This window comes from Mesocricetus auratus, unplaced genomic scaffold (genome assembly GCF_017639785.1).
Source record: "Mesocricetus auratus isolate SY011 unplaced genomic scaffold, BCM_Maur_2.0 Super-Scaffold_100014, whole genome shotgun sequence".
In the NCBI taxonomy this organism is placed as follows: domain Eukaryota; kingdom Metazoa; phylum Chordata; class Mammalia; order Rodentia; family Cricetidae; genus Mesocricetus; species Mesocricetus auratus.
Window position 1 is genome coordinate 16,356,783 of NW_024429197.1, and position 13,803 is coordinate 16,370,585.

The following is a 13,803-nucleotide window of genomic DNA, read 5'->3' on the forward strand; positions in this document are numbered from 1 at the left end:
TGACCAGCTTTTTTTTTTTTTTGAGACAGGTCTCTCTACATAGCCCTGGCTGTCCTGGAACTCACACTGTAGACCACACTGACCTCAAAAACACAGAGATCCTCCCACCTCTGACTTCTAAGTGCTGAGATTAATGACATGCACCACCATATCCAGCCAACAAAAAACGATTTAACCTTAAAAGCAAAGAGACCCATGCTTTAGAGAAAACAAGACGCTAACAAGCAAAGACGGAAAGAGCTGGATGGAAGAAGCTGGACAAGGAGACAGTGTGGGGCTGTGAGCTGGCAGAGTCCCTTAGATCATTAACAGGAATGGAACGGGAGGGAGTATCCCAGCAAGGTGATAACCCTTCTTCTAGTTCCTTTCTACACGATGTTAAGTAAACTGAGACCAAACCAGAAAACTCAATTTAGCTATCTTCAGCTTTATTTTGAATTAACCATCTATCAAGAGTATACGGCAAAAGGGTAGAAAAAAACTGTAAGGAGCCTATCAAAAAAGTTCCCTGATGAGTGGGAGGAAGGACGAGACGTTAGGAGCCCTTCTTAGAGAAGGTGATGTTCTCCAGGTTATGGATGCCATTTTTGTCAATGACCCGAACACTGAAGGTAGGCAGATTCAAGATGAAGCGCTTCTGGAGCTGCAGAGATAAGAAAGAAATCAGTGAGCAAATATTTACCGAATACTAAGTGCATGTCAGGTTCTGTTCTAATGTTTATTCCCACAGTCTGCTACCAATCAGTCTACAAGAAGACACTCGCCTCTTCAAAAAGTCTTCCGGTTGTAAGCTAGCAAGGAACTGATCTAAGAAGAGACTCTGGACCTGGACAGGACAGCCTAGGTCCCAACAGTTTATGCTAGTCATTTACCCATGTGTTTGTGTGTGCAGCTGCAGAGGCGGTGGACGACGTCCACAGAACACTCCTGGAACAAGCCCTGCCCCTGTCTCTTGCAGTTCAGGCTAAGGCTCTTCTGGAGGAACAGTCTATACACATGGAAGCAGACACTGCCACAAGCTGACTACCAAGAAGTTGGAAATCTTCACAACTGTGGCTGCCCTTGTTGAACACCTCCCTAACGGCTTCCAGAGAGCCCCAGGTGGAAAGTCCACCTGCCCCTCAGGTGGTGGAATGACCTTCTCAGGCGTCTGACCTTCCGCTTCATGTTGCCCATGAGGACTGGACAATACAGCCCATTATTCCATTTCCACAGTTCTTTCTGGCTGATGGCTCATGTCTAGAATCAAGGTCAAACTTCACGAAAAGGTAACAATAAGCAAAGGATGATTTCCATAAAAAAAAAACATTTTTTTCTTATTAAGAAGACAAGGTCTCCTTTTATAGCCTCGGTTGGTTGGCCTGATACTTGCTATGCATACTAAGCTAGCCTACAGCTCACAGAAACTCACCCACTCACTCCTGCTTCCCTAGCACCAGGACTAAGGGCATGTACCACTATGCCTGGCCCTCATTTTTTTAAGATCCGCAGGAAATAAAATCTCAAGAGCACCTGATATTATGGTGCCTCTTTGCTAGCTATCCCTCGCCTCTTAGAATATCTGTGGTGACACTGCCTATCAGTTGAATGGCTAAGAAACCCACGGGCTGACCCTCAGTAACACCCATGGGAAGGAGATTGAAGAGGAAGAGGGAATGGGGCACTGTGGTCTGAACACACAGGGGCGAAGAGAAACTGACGGTGCTGCCGATGCTCTCACCGCTCTTGTCCTTTAGCTCACTAGAGGGTTAATTCAAGCTCACTCTTAGTCACAAGAAAAACAAAAGAATGCTGACTCTAATGAGGCTACTTTTTGCCACCTCATCCTATATCCTTACATTCTTACTATGATAGTTTGGGTTCTTGGCCTCCCAAAACAAAGATTTCTCTCCACTTCTGATCCAAAGCTTCCCAGGTGTTTCCTAGGGTCATCTGAATGCACTGTTAAGGGGGTAGGTGTTATAGGAGTCCAGGGTGATGTCTCTTACTGTGGGGGCCTCATTATCACCTGAACTGAAATCACTTGGTTGTCTAGCCAGGTGAGCTAGCTTGTGCTAGTGCACACTTTTAATCCCAGTGCTTGGGAGGCAGAGGCAGTCGGATCTCTCTTGAGTTTGTGGCCATCCTGGTCTAAGAGCAAGTTCCAGGACAGCCAGGACTGTTACATAGAAAAACTCTGTTTCAAAAAGCAAAACAAAACAAAAACATCACTTGGTTGCAAGTTACAACAAGAGACTCAGTCTCTACCTACAGATGTAGGATTAGATGGATGCTAGGGCCTACCAGGGATAAGGAAAGTCGTCCTGTTCGTGGTGTGTCACCCCCCCCCCCCAGGTGTTACACAGTGACCTTTGAGAACCAAAAAGGAAAATCAGTATAATTGACATTGCTGAGGAGGTGACCCATGAGAGAAAAATAAACACCATTCCCCACATCAACCTCCATCACTGGTAGCAACTTCACATCTGGCTGGTGGGTATTTATTAACCGCCTGGCAAGGAGCAGAGAAAAGCACCCAAGAGCAGGAACGGCTTCAAACTGAGACAAAACCTTCCTTTGGGATCCCCTGGGAGCTACTCACCTCCTCCAGACACTTCCTGAGCAGCTCCAGTGCCCTCTCACGTGAGATAGCTGAAAGAGAACAGAGGCCAAGCACTGAAGGCCGTCGTGTGTCCAGCTCACAGCTCTTAACAGCTTGCGATTAAGTTTCAAACTTCCTCAGGTCTGAGCGCCACACAATTGAAACCAGCAAAACATGCCCAGACTTCAGGCCTGTAACAAGGTTACTCCATATGCAGAGGAGGGCGCCCCAGACTCAGTGCTCACATAGCCCCGAGCCATTACAAATTGATTTACTGCAGAGAAGGGTAAGCATGACGGAATTTTGTCTCCCCTGGCCTGGGCCCGCCTCTCAAGAAGTCCAGCAGCCTGCCTCTCTTTTTCATAGCTCACTCTCACCAGTCCCCTTTAGTCCAGGGCTTAAATCAATTCCATCTGCCCTTGCCAGCTGCAAATCAGGGAAAGGGAGGGCAAGGCCAAAGCGTCATCCTCACACTCCCAGCTGGGTCTCAGCAGAACAATGGGAAGACAGTTAAGAGGATGGGACTGAGACTCTTCTGAACAGGATCCAAAGGGATTGTTGGAGGGCGTGGCAAACCAGGATGACATATTAAGCATTAGGCTTCAAGGGTGGCTGGTGGTTATTTTGGTGGGGGAGTCAGCTGTATTACTGACAGATGCCGAATCAAGAGACAGTCACCAGGAGGCCAGGCTAATTCTTATCAGGATGTGGCTCGGACCTCTAGCATGGCTGAGAAAAGAATATGCTGATTGTTATGCTGCTGCCAGGGAAGAACGGGCCGTAAGGAGAGAGGCACTCAACCATGCAGCATCTCTAGCCTGTGAACATTTGCTAGGAATTTCAAGTCCCCACTGTCCACAGTGGCTAAAGCTGAGGGCTGGGATTGGGTCAGAAGCTGACAGTTTAGGTACAAGCAAAGAAACGAAAGTCCTAGCTATGTTACAGGACCCGTTCATCCTTACAAGTCCAAAACATATAGATAAACTGCTTGGTTTACTCAGTCACTCTCTATAGCTGGCAGGCAGATTTTTATCAATAAGGTTTTTGAAGGCTGTACTGAGAGAGAGACAGAGACAGAGACAGAGAGACAGAGAGACAGAGAAGCTTTCAGAGAGGAACTATCCTCTATGTAGGATGCAGTCAGCCAACTCTAAGGTTTGACAAGATTGGGAAGCAGCTAAGAGCAGGGCTCTGCTACTGTTCTCTCCCTAGAATGCTAGTACTTACTTGGTGTGTAGTATCGGTCAAGGATACTGAGAGTCAGGAAGGCACCATAGCCATGAGCTGCAAAAGGAGCCTTGGCCAAGGCTGCCAGGTAGTCCATATAGTAAAGTGCAGGCCCTTCATGCTCATCATAGCCAGCCAGGAGGAGGTTCACATGATATGGGGTCTGCAAAGAAAAGACAGGGCAAGTGCTGATTAGAGCAGAATGTACAGTGCAAACAGGAGTGTTCTGACTCTTGACAAATGAGCAAATATTAGCAGCAACTGGCTAAATCACACTGGAAGTAAAAGTTGATGCCCACCTGGAGAACTTCTAGCATGGTCAGAGGTGAAGGAAAAGGCCTTTTTGTTTCTATGTAAAGTCCATGGGAAAGAACGTGATATGGGCTGTCAAGATGGTTCAGCAGGTGAGGGGACTGATAGCCAAGCTTGGTACCTAGAACCTGACTCCCACCAGTTGTCCACATACACATGCATGCACACGGGGGTGGGGGGTGGGGATGGTGCTGATACAAAAGCATTTCAAAGACGTAGATGTTCTTGGGTCATTCTTTACTATGGAAATCAAGAGCATGGAATAATGGTACACACTTTAAATCCCAGCACTTTGGAGGCAAAGGCTGGCAGCTCTCTGTGAGTTCCAGGTGAGCAGAGGCTACATAGTGAGACCCCGTGTCAAACAACAACAAACTCTAACAGAGACTGGGTTCAATCATGTCATTCAAAATAAGCAAACTGAGACCAAGAGTTTATGACTGGGGTCAGTTTGGACAACACATTGAGGCATACCTAAAAAACAACCAATTCCTCACACACCCCCAAAATCCCACCCCAAAACTAGTTTAGGCTAGGCATTAGCCTAACATCAAACAATAAACTGTATATTCTATAATTACTGAGAGAGGTGAAGGGGAGAATAGAGGTATAGCAAATACTTAAGTTAAAATCACTACACCTATCTTTTGGTTTTTTGAGACAGGGTTTCTCTGTGTAGCTTTGGCTGTCCTGGAACTCACTCTGTAGACCAGACTGGCCTCCACCTCACAGAGATTCATCTGCCTCTGCCTCCTGAGTGCTGGGAGTAAAGGTGTGCACCATTATTCCATGCTTCTTGATTTTGTGGGGTTAGTTTTCTCCCTCCACCATGTAGATTAAACTCAGGATGTCAGGCTTCATGGCAAGAAGCTTCTCCCACTGAGCCATCCCCCTAGCCCAACACCTTTCTAACATAACAAGACTTTTCCTCAATGACACAAATAAAAAGATGGCTGTAACTTGCATTTAATAAGTATTTGTTCTTCCTTTTACCTGTAAGTGTGAAAACAACGAACTTTAACTAAGTCTGCATTGCTCTTCATTTCCAAATGGGATTTACTTTTCCTGTATCAGCTGGGGGATTTGCCATATTAAATTCAGTCTGTTTATGCCCAGGCCCCATGGGAATCCCATTTTGTGGGCTTCCTTTTTATTTACTCTTATATTTCTCATATCTCTTTCAATGGGTAGCATGCTATTGTCTGTGGTTTGTGCCTATCCCTTCACTTATGCTTGTGTTCAATTAAATGAGACATTTTTTCATGGAGCGTGAAGTTGGAACAACCAATGGCTTCAAAAGGGACACTGCATATTTTTTTGCACACTGACCAATGTAGGCATTTGGTGGCTTGAAGAAACTCAAGTTATAGCACACGAATATACCTACTGGAATCCTGCTAACCCAGCTGTGCCACTGAGCAGGAAGAGTTCTAACGTCCCTCAAAAATTACAGGAGTTCCAACCTTCTAACAGGTACATGTCCAGGAGTAAAACAGTAGACAGCTCACAAAAGAATTAGCCATCAGTAGTAAGGACTTATGGGAAAACAGTGGCCAATGAGGCATGCTGTATTCTGGAACTGTGCTTGGGACTTCCTTCACTGTAAGCCCAACCATGGGCAAGAGGCTTAAATGTTAAATGCTATGAGTATCTGTTTTCTTTTATTATGTATGCTTACTTTGTGTGTGTGTGTGTGTGTGTGTGTGTGTGTGTGTGTATGTGTGTGTATGTGTGTGTGTGTATGTGCCTGTGCGTGCACGTGAGCGCTCAAGAGCACACACCATGTCGTATATGTGGCTTTCTAGGACAACTCTGCAGTTGTCTCACCAGGCGGGTCATGGAAGCTGCTCTGAGGCTTAGGAGCCAGTGCTTTTACCATCTGATCCACCTCACTGGAACCTGAGCTTGTTTTCTTAGTGCAAAACTAAGTTGATTATTATCACCTCTTTTTATCTTTTAAGGCAAGAGAAAACAATATAGGAAGAGTCCCAGATTCTGGGACAGGGGAATTACCTAAATTTCTAGTGTGTTAGGTACATTCTAACATTTTAATAAGTCACACTTTAAACAACAACAAAAGCTCTGCTTAAATTAGCTAAAGATAAAAACATATACAGTTAATAGTTTTTTTAAGTGTGAAAACAGTATTGCAAAGTCTGACAAGACATAGAATATTGTGATGGTCTTTTGTTTATTTATTTATTTTTTGTTTGTTTTTCAAGACAGGGTTTCTCTGTGTAACCCTGGCTGTCCTGGAACTCATTCTGTAGACAATGGTGGCCTTGAACTCAGAGATCCTCCTGCCTCTGCTTCTTAAGGTGTGCAACACCATTGCCTGGCTAAATTTTGTGATGTTCTTATAGCTAAAATTAGGAGGATTAGGGAGTGGGAGAAAGACTAGCCTAGTGTCTTTAATTCACATCCTTCCCATAAGAGAATTCATGATACAGTTTCTTAGCTACCACAAAGTAAATTTAATCTTTTTTCTAAGTGTATAACTAAGTCCTCCCAACTCAGTATAGCCAGAATATTTACTACATGATTACCCAAAACAATTTTACCAAGTGGAACGGTGTATTAGGAATCCATATGGACACTCAAAGAGGCCTCAAGCAGCAGATTCCAGGTATTTCTTTTTAATGAAGTTCTTTCCATGGCATGAGATTAAATTATGTTTCAGAACAAGTAACATTACTCAACAGTCATTACTAGATTTTACACGGGACTCTATGTAAACACAAGTCCAGAAGTAACTGTGGTGCTTACTTGATGTAACTAATGTAATTTATTTATGCTTAAGCATCTCAACCACACTCAGTGAAGTTGGTAGTCAGAAAGTACAACTTGGAGGTACAGAAGATAACTCACAAATACTGTGTGACTTCGAATTACCAACTTTTGCATGTGTGAGATGCTTAAGCATAAATAAGTGGTGTTATCTAGACTAATTAAGTCAATACATCTGTGTAACAACTTGCAGTTTCAGAAATTCTGACAATGCTCCATCAAAGACCTTTGACTTATGCTATGTTTTTTCTTTTATACATTTAAATTTCAAATAAATTTTTGTGCCATTCTAGGCAATTCAATAAGGTAATTTAGCAGTTATATATTCCTACAATTTTGTTCTATTCTAACAGTTTACACAGCTATGACTTCTTGTGGTGTGATTGGGGAAAAACAATAAATAGAAGATACAGCTCACTTATTCACAAATATTTTATATATCATAAACTCTATGAAGGCAGAAGTATGTGTCTTCTTCAATGATGTACAGGTATACAGCATATACTGAATAAACATTTGTGAAATGAATGAACACTAATAATTATACAAGATCTTAAACATTTTAATATATATGTGGTTAATGTTTATTACAGGAAAATATTAAGAAAACCACTAAATCAAGGAAAGATATGATAGATCCTATTTCTTTTAAAGTACATGTGTGTGTGCGCGCCTGAGTGCACCATGTGTGTATTGGATCCACTGGATCCATTGGACCTGGAATTATTGAGTTGCCCCGTGGGTGCTGGAAGCTGAACCAGGCCCTCTGCAATAACAGTAAATGCTCTTAACTACTGAGCCATCTCTCCAGTTCCAATAGGTCCCACTTCTGAGAAGTAGATCAAGCTTAAATTAAATGCCTATATCTCCATAAACAAGTGGGTTTATTGCTTCTCTTTCCAACCTCCCTCTTGACATGAATTGCTAAGGAAAAAAAAGTTTAGGAAGAAACAGGTCTCAGACAGAGTAAAGGGCTGAATCCTGAGTTTGAATTCTAACTCTATTAGCATAGTGTTACTTTAGAAAAAGTACTTCACTTGTTTGAATTTCAGAATTCTCAACTGAAATATGGGATAATGCATAGTACAAAAAGGCTGCAGCCGGGTGTTGGTGGTGCACGCCTTTAATCCCAGCACTTGGGAGGCAGAGGCAGGCGGATCTCTGGGAGTTCGAGGCCAGCCTGGTCTACAGAGCCAGTTCCAGAACAGCCTCCAAAACAATACAGAGAAACCCTGTCTCCAAAAAATCAAAAAGAAAAAGAAAAAAAGGTTGCAGTGAAGGGTCCAAGATAATACACGAACATGGAAAGTTTCTAAAGCACATACAGGTTTAAGAGACAATAGATAATTACTATTAATGAAATAAAACAATCTGAAAAAAAAAACTACTCCTGGCACAAGGCAAGTTCCTTATAGGTATGAGTCTTTATAAAAGGATACAGAGGGATGTTTGTTTATTAAAAGTACCCAGAACACTGTCTGGAACGTCAGAACAAAGTAGTAAATGATAACTTTCTAGTCTCAGCACGGTATGATGGTGCACGCCTTTAACCCCAGTACCCAGGAGGCAGTGGCAAGCAAATCTCTGAGTTTGAGGCAAGCCTGGTCTACAGAGAGAGTTCCAGGACAGTTAGGGCCACACCCTGTCTCAAAAGACAAAAAGAAAAAAAGGGGAGTAGGAGGAGAAAAGTTTCCTAGCGTCTCCTTCCTAGGATTCGTTACCCATGCCCTAAGGTTGGCAGGTGCACATGGTTGAAAGCAATCATATTAGACACAATTATTATTTTATTTCATGGTCAGTCTATCCTATGAACTTAGTTTCTCACATTTGTAAACTAAGACAACATATGCTAAGTATTTTCATACTGCCTCTTCAGATGTGGCTATCCTAAGCATTAAGCATCTCTTTCCAGCCTATGTACCTTTTCATCAGTTCTCATATTTCCTATGCACAGCATTGCACACTAAACTAAATGTATATTAAATGGAAGAATCTCCCTAACTATTTAGTACAAACAAATAACAGGACCAAAAATCCTGTCTTTACAAAGTAACTTCTATTCTATCAAAGATGCAAGACAAAATTAGGAGGTCTGCCAGTAGAGACCTGTGTGTTAAATGACTAGATATTTTCTACAGCAAAGGTTGAGACTGAATATTATATTTATATTTCAACCAACACAAATATTCAACTGCCCATCTAGTAGAAGAACCTAAGCTCAAATAAACTGAGGATCACAATCAGTAGTTACAAACACCAACATGCTTAGCTTTAAGTTGTGTATGACATACAAAGAAAAAAAATTCCAAGCAAATCAAACGGGGACTTAAAAATAACTTCTAGCCTCCAGAATAAGGCATTGTAAAATCTGCCTTTCTCTTCTTGGGAGGCAGGTGGAGACATGGTCTTTACACAGCCCTGGCTGGCCTGGAACTCACTATGTGGACTAAGCTGGCCTTGAATTTGCTGTTAACATTGTCTCATATCTCCAAGTGTTGGGATCATAGACATGTGTCACCATACCAAGTTAAAAAAATTGCCTCTTATTACAAGTGTGTGAGGGGTTAGACAGACATATTCCCCCTCTTAAAAATGACACAATAAACTTATTTACTAAGTGAAGAGCTCCAGGCATTTTAAGATTTCCTGGGGTTTAAATAACACATGTGAAGGACTCAGCAATATCAAAACCTAACTACTCTCACCTGTCCATTTTTAGGGTCTGACTGCACTAACAGATTTGATGAGATAATACAAAGATCAAGGAGATGCCATCACAGAGAATACAATTACCTATCTACTTTTTTATGGTTCCCGAAGGGATAACGTTTAACTGGGGTATCAGCCGTAAAGCATATATACTTCCTCCTGAAACAGCCCCACTTGTGATTTGTACAGTTGGGAGTGGGTGGTGTACATCACATGCACAAACTTTGCTTAAATCTAACTTTTTTTGCGTACAATTCCTTGTCTGTTTCCTTATTATGAAAAGGGAACACTGTGGTGTTTAAGAAGTGTGTGAAATTCCATAAATTTTACAGCTAAAGGGAACAGTTGTTACAAATACACCGAAAAAACAAAATCAGCGATGATGAGAGTCTGGGCGGTGACAAGCAGCGGTGTGACATCTGGCGGAAGCCAAAGTCACAGCAAGGGGGAGAGAGGTGGGCGTGAGGAAGCATCCTGCCGAGCGTGGACACAGAAAAGGAAAGGAATTGACAGTCTTCTTTTGGAGCCAGGCCAGCCTTTGCCACCTCTAATTGAATGGGACGACATCCTATGACTGAGGGGCCTTGAAGGAAAGTGCAGTTTCTTGGGGCCATGTTGCACCTTGGAATCCTAAGCAGTGTGGGAAGCATACTTCCATACCTGGTAGGTCAGTAAAGTGGAAGTAAATACTAAACCACCATGGGACAAATGAGATGAGCATTTTAATTAATGGATTTCTAAACACATCAAACAGACAATGTATCTTGAAAATATACTGTGGTACTTTTGTGGGTGGTGGTGCTGGTGGGAATCAAACCCAGGGCCTTGTGCATACTAAACACATGGCTTAGTACTGATCTATCCTTCCAGTCCCATGCCTGCTGTTTCTTTTAGTCCAGCAGATTGCCAACGTCCCATCTTTTATCCTAAGATAGCTCATAAAAATGCAATTTGTCCATTTGGAGGATCTATGAGTTCAGTGAGCTTACCCAGCATACATACTTTTACACATGGGGTCAACTGTTCAAAGAGAACACTGTGATCCACATGACTCAGGACCAGAATTCAGGCTTCCCTACAAGTCCCGTGTGCTTCCCCAGGAAACCATTCTGCTTCCACAAAATGGAAATTATTGTAAATGTATGATCCATATTAGCTGTGAATTTTATACTCAAACATCCCCCAACTTTTTATACGAGTACCTACTGTTCTATATTTCACGTACCACATCAACTGTGACCAACGATGTTTCAGGACTTACAAGAGCAGGTTTAAAGTCACAGCTGTGATTCTTCTATAAGGTCTAAAGCTACCACATACCTATAGGTGCTACTCAATAAATACTGTGTCACCAATCCTTTAACTGCTTTGTCAATATCCATTTTCATTGTTGTTACTAAGTAAACTAGATCAATTATTATTCTCCTATACCAATGCTCTGAGCTGACTTAGGAACTTGCTTTCAGTAACCAACAGAATTTACTACCTTTGGGTGGTTTCAGAGTATAACTGTGCAACTTCATTAGCAGATTAAAAAATATTTGTGTGTTCATGAGTGCCAGAGTGCACATGCCGGTAGAAATCTAGTTCTCTCTACTAACATTTGGGCTCCAGAAACCAAACTCAGTCATGGCAGCAAGTGTCTCTACTTGCTGTGCTATCTTGCTGGCCCTATTTACAGATCTTCATATCTAAAATAAAGTTCATCTCAAACATTTTAAAACTTAGCAACTTCCAATTATTGTAAGTAAATACTTTTACTTGATCTAAAATATTATGATCTCTATTCAAGTAAAACAGAATCATTTCTGTAAGACAGCGGTCTCACTAAGTAACCCATATTTGCCTTGAATTCATGGCAATTCTGCCTCAGCCCTCCAAGTACTCAGATTATAGGCATAGGCATGAGCCATCACATCCAGACAAAAATATTCCTTTCAACAAAATCAGGTACAGCTGGGAAGTGGTGGCACACACTTTTAATCACAGCACTTAAGAGGCAGAGGCAGGTGGATCTCCAAGTTCAAGGCCAGCCTGGCCTATAGGGTGACTTCCAGGATAGCCAGGGCTGTTACACAGAGCAACCCCATTTCAAAAAACAAAACAATAACGATAAAAAAACAAGCAAAAAAAAACCTAAGCATAGATTCAATCTCTTCTATCTTCAAGCATAGAAACAGTTTATAAAAATCTTAATCAAATCCTGTAAAAGTTCCCTGGAGTTACAAGACAGGATAATTATGAAATTGGCATATACTCAACCAATCTCACCTGATCCCTAGCTCGGGATAACCCAGGTATGGTGGCACATGCCTGTAATACCAGCACTAGGGAGATGGAAGCAGGGGATTAAAAGTTCAAGGTCACCTTCACAAATTAAGTTGAAGGCCAGCCTAAGCTTTATAAGATCCTTTCTTCAAAGGAGGAACACAAACAGCACACACCCACAGAGGAGATGGTGAAAACCCACGATTCTAGGACAGTAACTAACGTTTATATGTATGATGAATTAGGATGAAGCAAAGGAGAACATTTGAAGTGTAGCCCAGTAGTCTAAATGGAAGACAGTGAGGGCTAAACTGTGGCAGAAGGGGATGGGGTAGATGCGGAATATTAGTTGTATTTAGAAGGCAAACCGAGTAACAAGAGGAATAGAAAATGCAACAGAGTTAAGACTTTCAATATGGGGGAAAGTAGGGCTGCAAAGAGAAGATGGCATACAGTCAAAGTCACTAAGACTGAGTGACCAGGTAGCCAGTGAGGAGGGTTTACTCTCACCAACACCCACAGGTTCTCACATGTGGTAGACAGTAAAGAAAACAATCACAACGGGACACACGGCAGAAGTATGTGTAGGTTACCATGACAGCACAAAGAAGTTGAGGGTGACATTCATGTGGGGGAATGGGGTAAAAGGTGCAGAGAAAACTTTCCTGGTAAATGCTAAACTGAGTTTAATCAGCAGGGAAGAGCCAGTGTTATTGACTGGCTAAAGGAAAGTAGAGAGTTGGAATCTGAAGGCAGTTTCCTTCTTAATCCTCAACTCTATGGACAAATAGAAAAAGCAAAAACAAAACTACAAGTTTAAACTAATTAGAATCAGAATATTAATTCTGTTTCACAAATGTTCTTATCCACTGTAGCACTAAAAACTGTTTATAACCACAGCACTCAGGATGCAGATTCAAAACTAGGACTATAGAAGACACATTCTCAAAAACAAACAAACAAACAACAAAAAGCAGAGGACATGAGGTCAATTCCCAGCACTCATGACTGCTTACAACTGCATGTAACTCCAGGGGACCTGATCTCTCTGGACTCCAAGGGTACTTGCACTCCCCCTGTGCCTGACCCCACATAACTAAAAATAATACATTTTGACTGGAGAGACATCTCAGTGGTTAAGTGCAGTTGTTGCTCTTGCAGAGGGTCTGGGTTTGAATCCCAGAACTCACATGGTGTCTCACAACCATCCATCATAACTTCAGTTCCAGGGGATCCAATGCCCTCCTCTTACTCTTCAGAAACAAGGCACACACATGGTGTACAGATAGATACACATGCAGGCAAAACGCATGCATTAAATAAAATAGCCATTTAAAATAAAACAAATCTAGGGGCTGGAGAGATGACCCAGTGGCTAAGAGTCACTTGTTGGCAGAAGATCCACGTTCAATTCTCAGCACCCACACAGAGGTTCACAATCATTTGTAATTCCAGTTACATGGGATCTGACACCCTTTTCTGACCGCCACTGACTGGGACCAGGTATGCGTGTGGCACACATTTGTAATTCCAGTTACATGGGATCTGACACCCTTTTCTGACCGCCACTGACTGGGACCAGGTATGCGTGTGGCACACATACATGATATATACATGTCAAACACTCATACACATAAAACAAATACTAAAAAAAAAAGAAGTCTTAAAACTCACCAGCCAGGTAGTGATGGTGCACACCTGCCTTCAATCCAGTACTCGGGACGCAGAGGCAGGTGGATCTCTGAGTTCAAGGCCAGCCTGGTCTACAGAGTGAGTTCCAGGACAGCCAGGGCTACACAGAAAAACCCTGTTTTGAAAGGGAAAAAAACAAAAACAAACACAAAAACCTCAAACCAAAAAGACATAAACCACTAAATATTTGCTTGGGTTGTAGCTCAGTGGTTCAAAACTTCCCTACA

The 13,803-nt window shown here is 42.3% G+C and overlaps 1 protein-coding gene across 1 annotated transcript in view; it reads right to left on the bottom strand.

Moving 5' to 3' along the window:
• Positions 1–407: 407 nt before the first annotated feature.
• Psmb2 (proteasome 20S subunit beta 2) overlaps positions 408–13,803 on the bottom strand; it is a 32,998-nt gene continuing 19,602 nt past the window's right edge. Inside the window, exons 4-6 of the mRNA XM_005079451.4 lie at positions 3,809–3,971; positions 2,582–2,631; positions 408–643 (exon numbers count right to left, since the gene is read on the bottom strand). Coding sequence (XP_005079508.1) covers positions 536–643; positions 2,582–2,631; positions 3,809–3,971 — 321 coding nt within the window. The 3' untranslated portion in view covers positions 408–535. The remainder of the gene's footprint in view (positions 644–2,581; positions 2,632–3,808; positions 3,972–13,803) is intronic.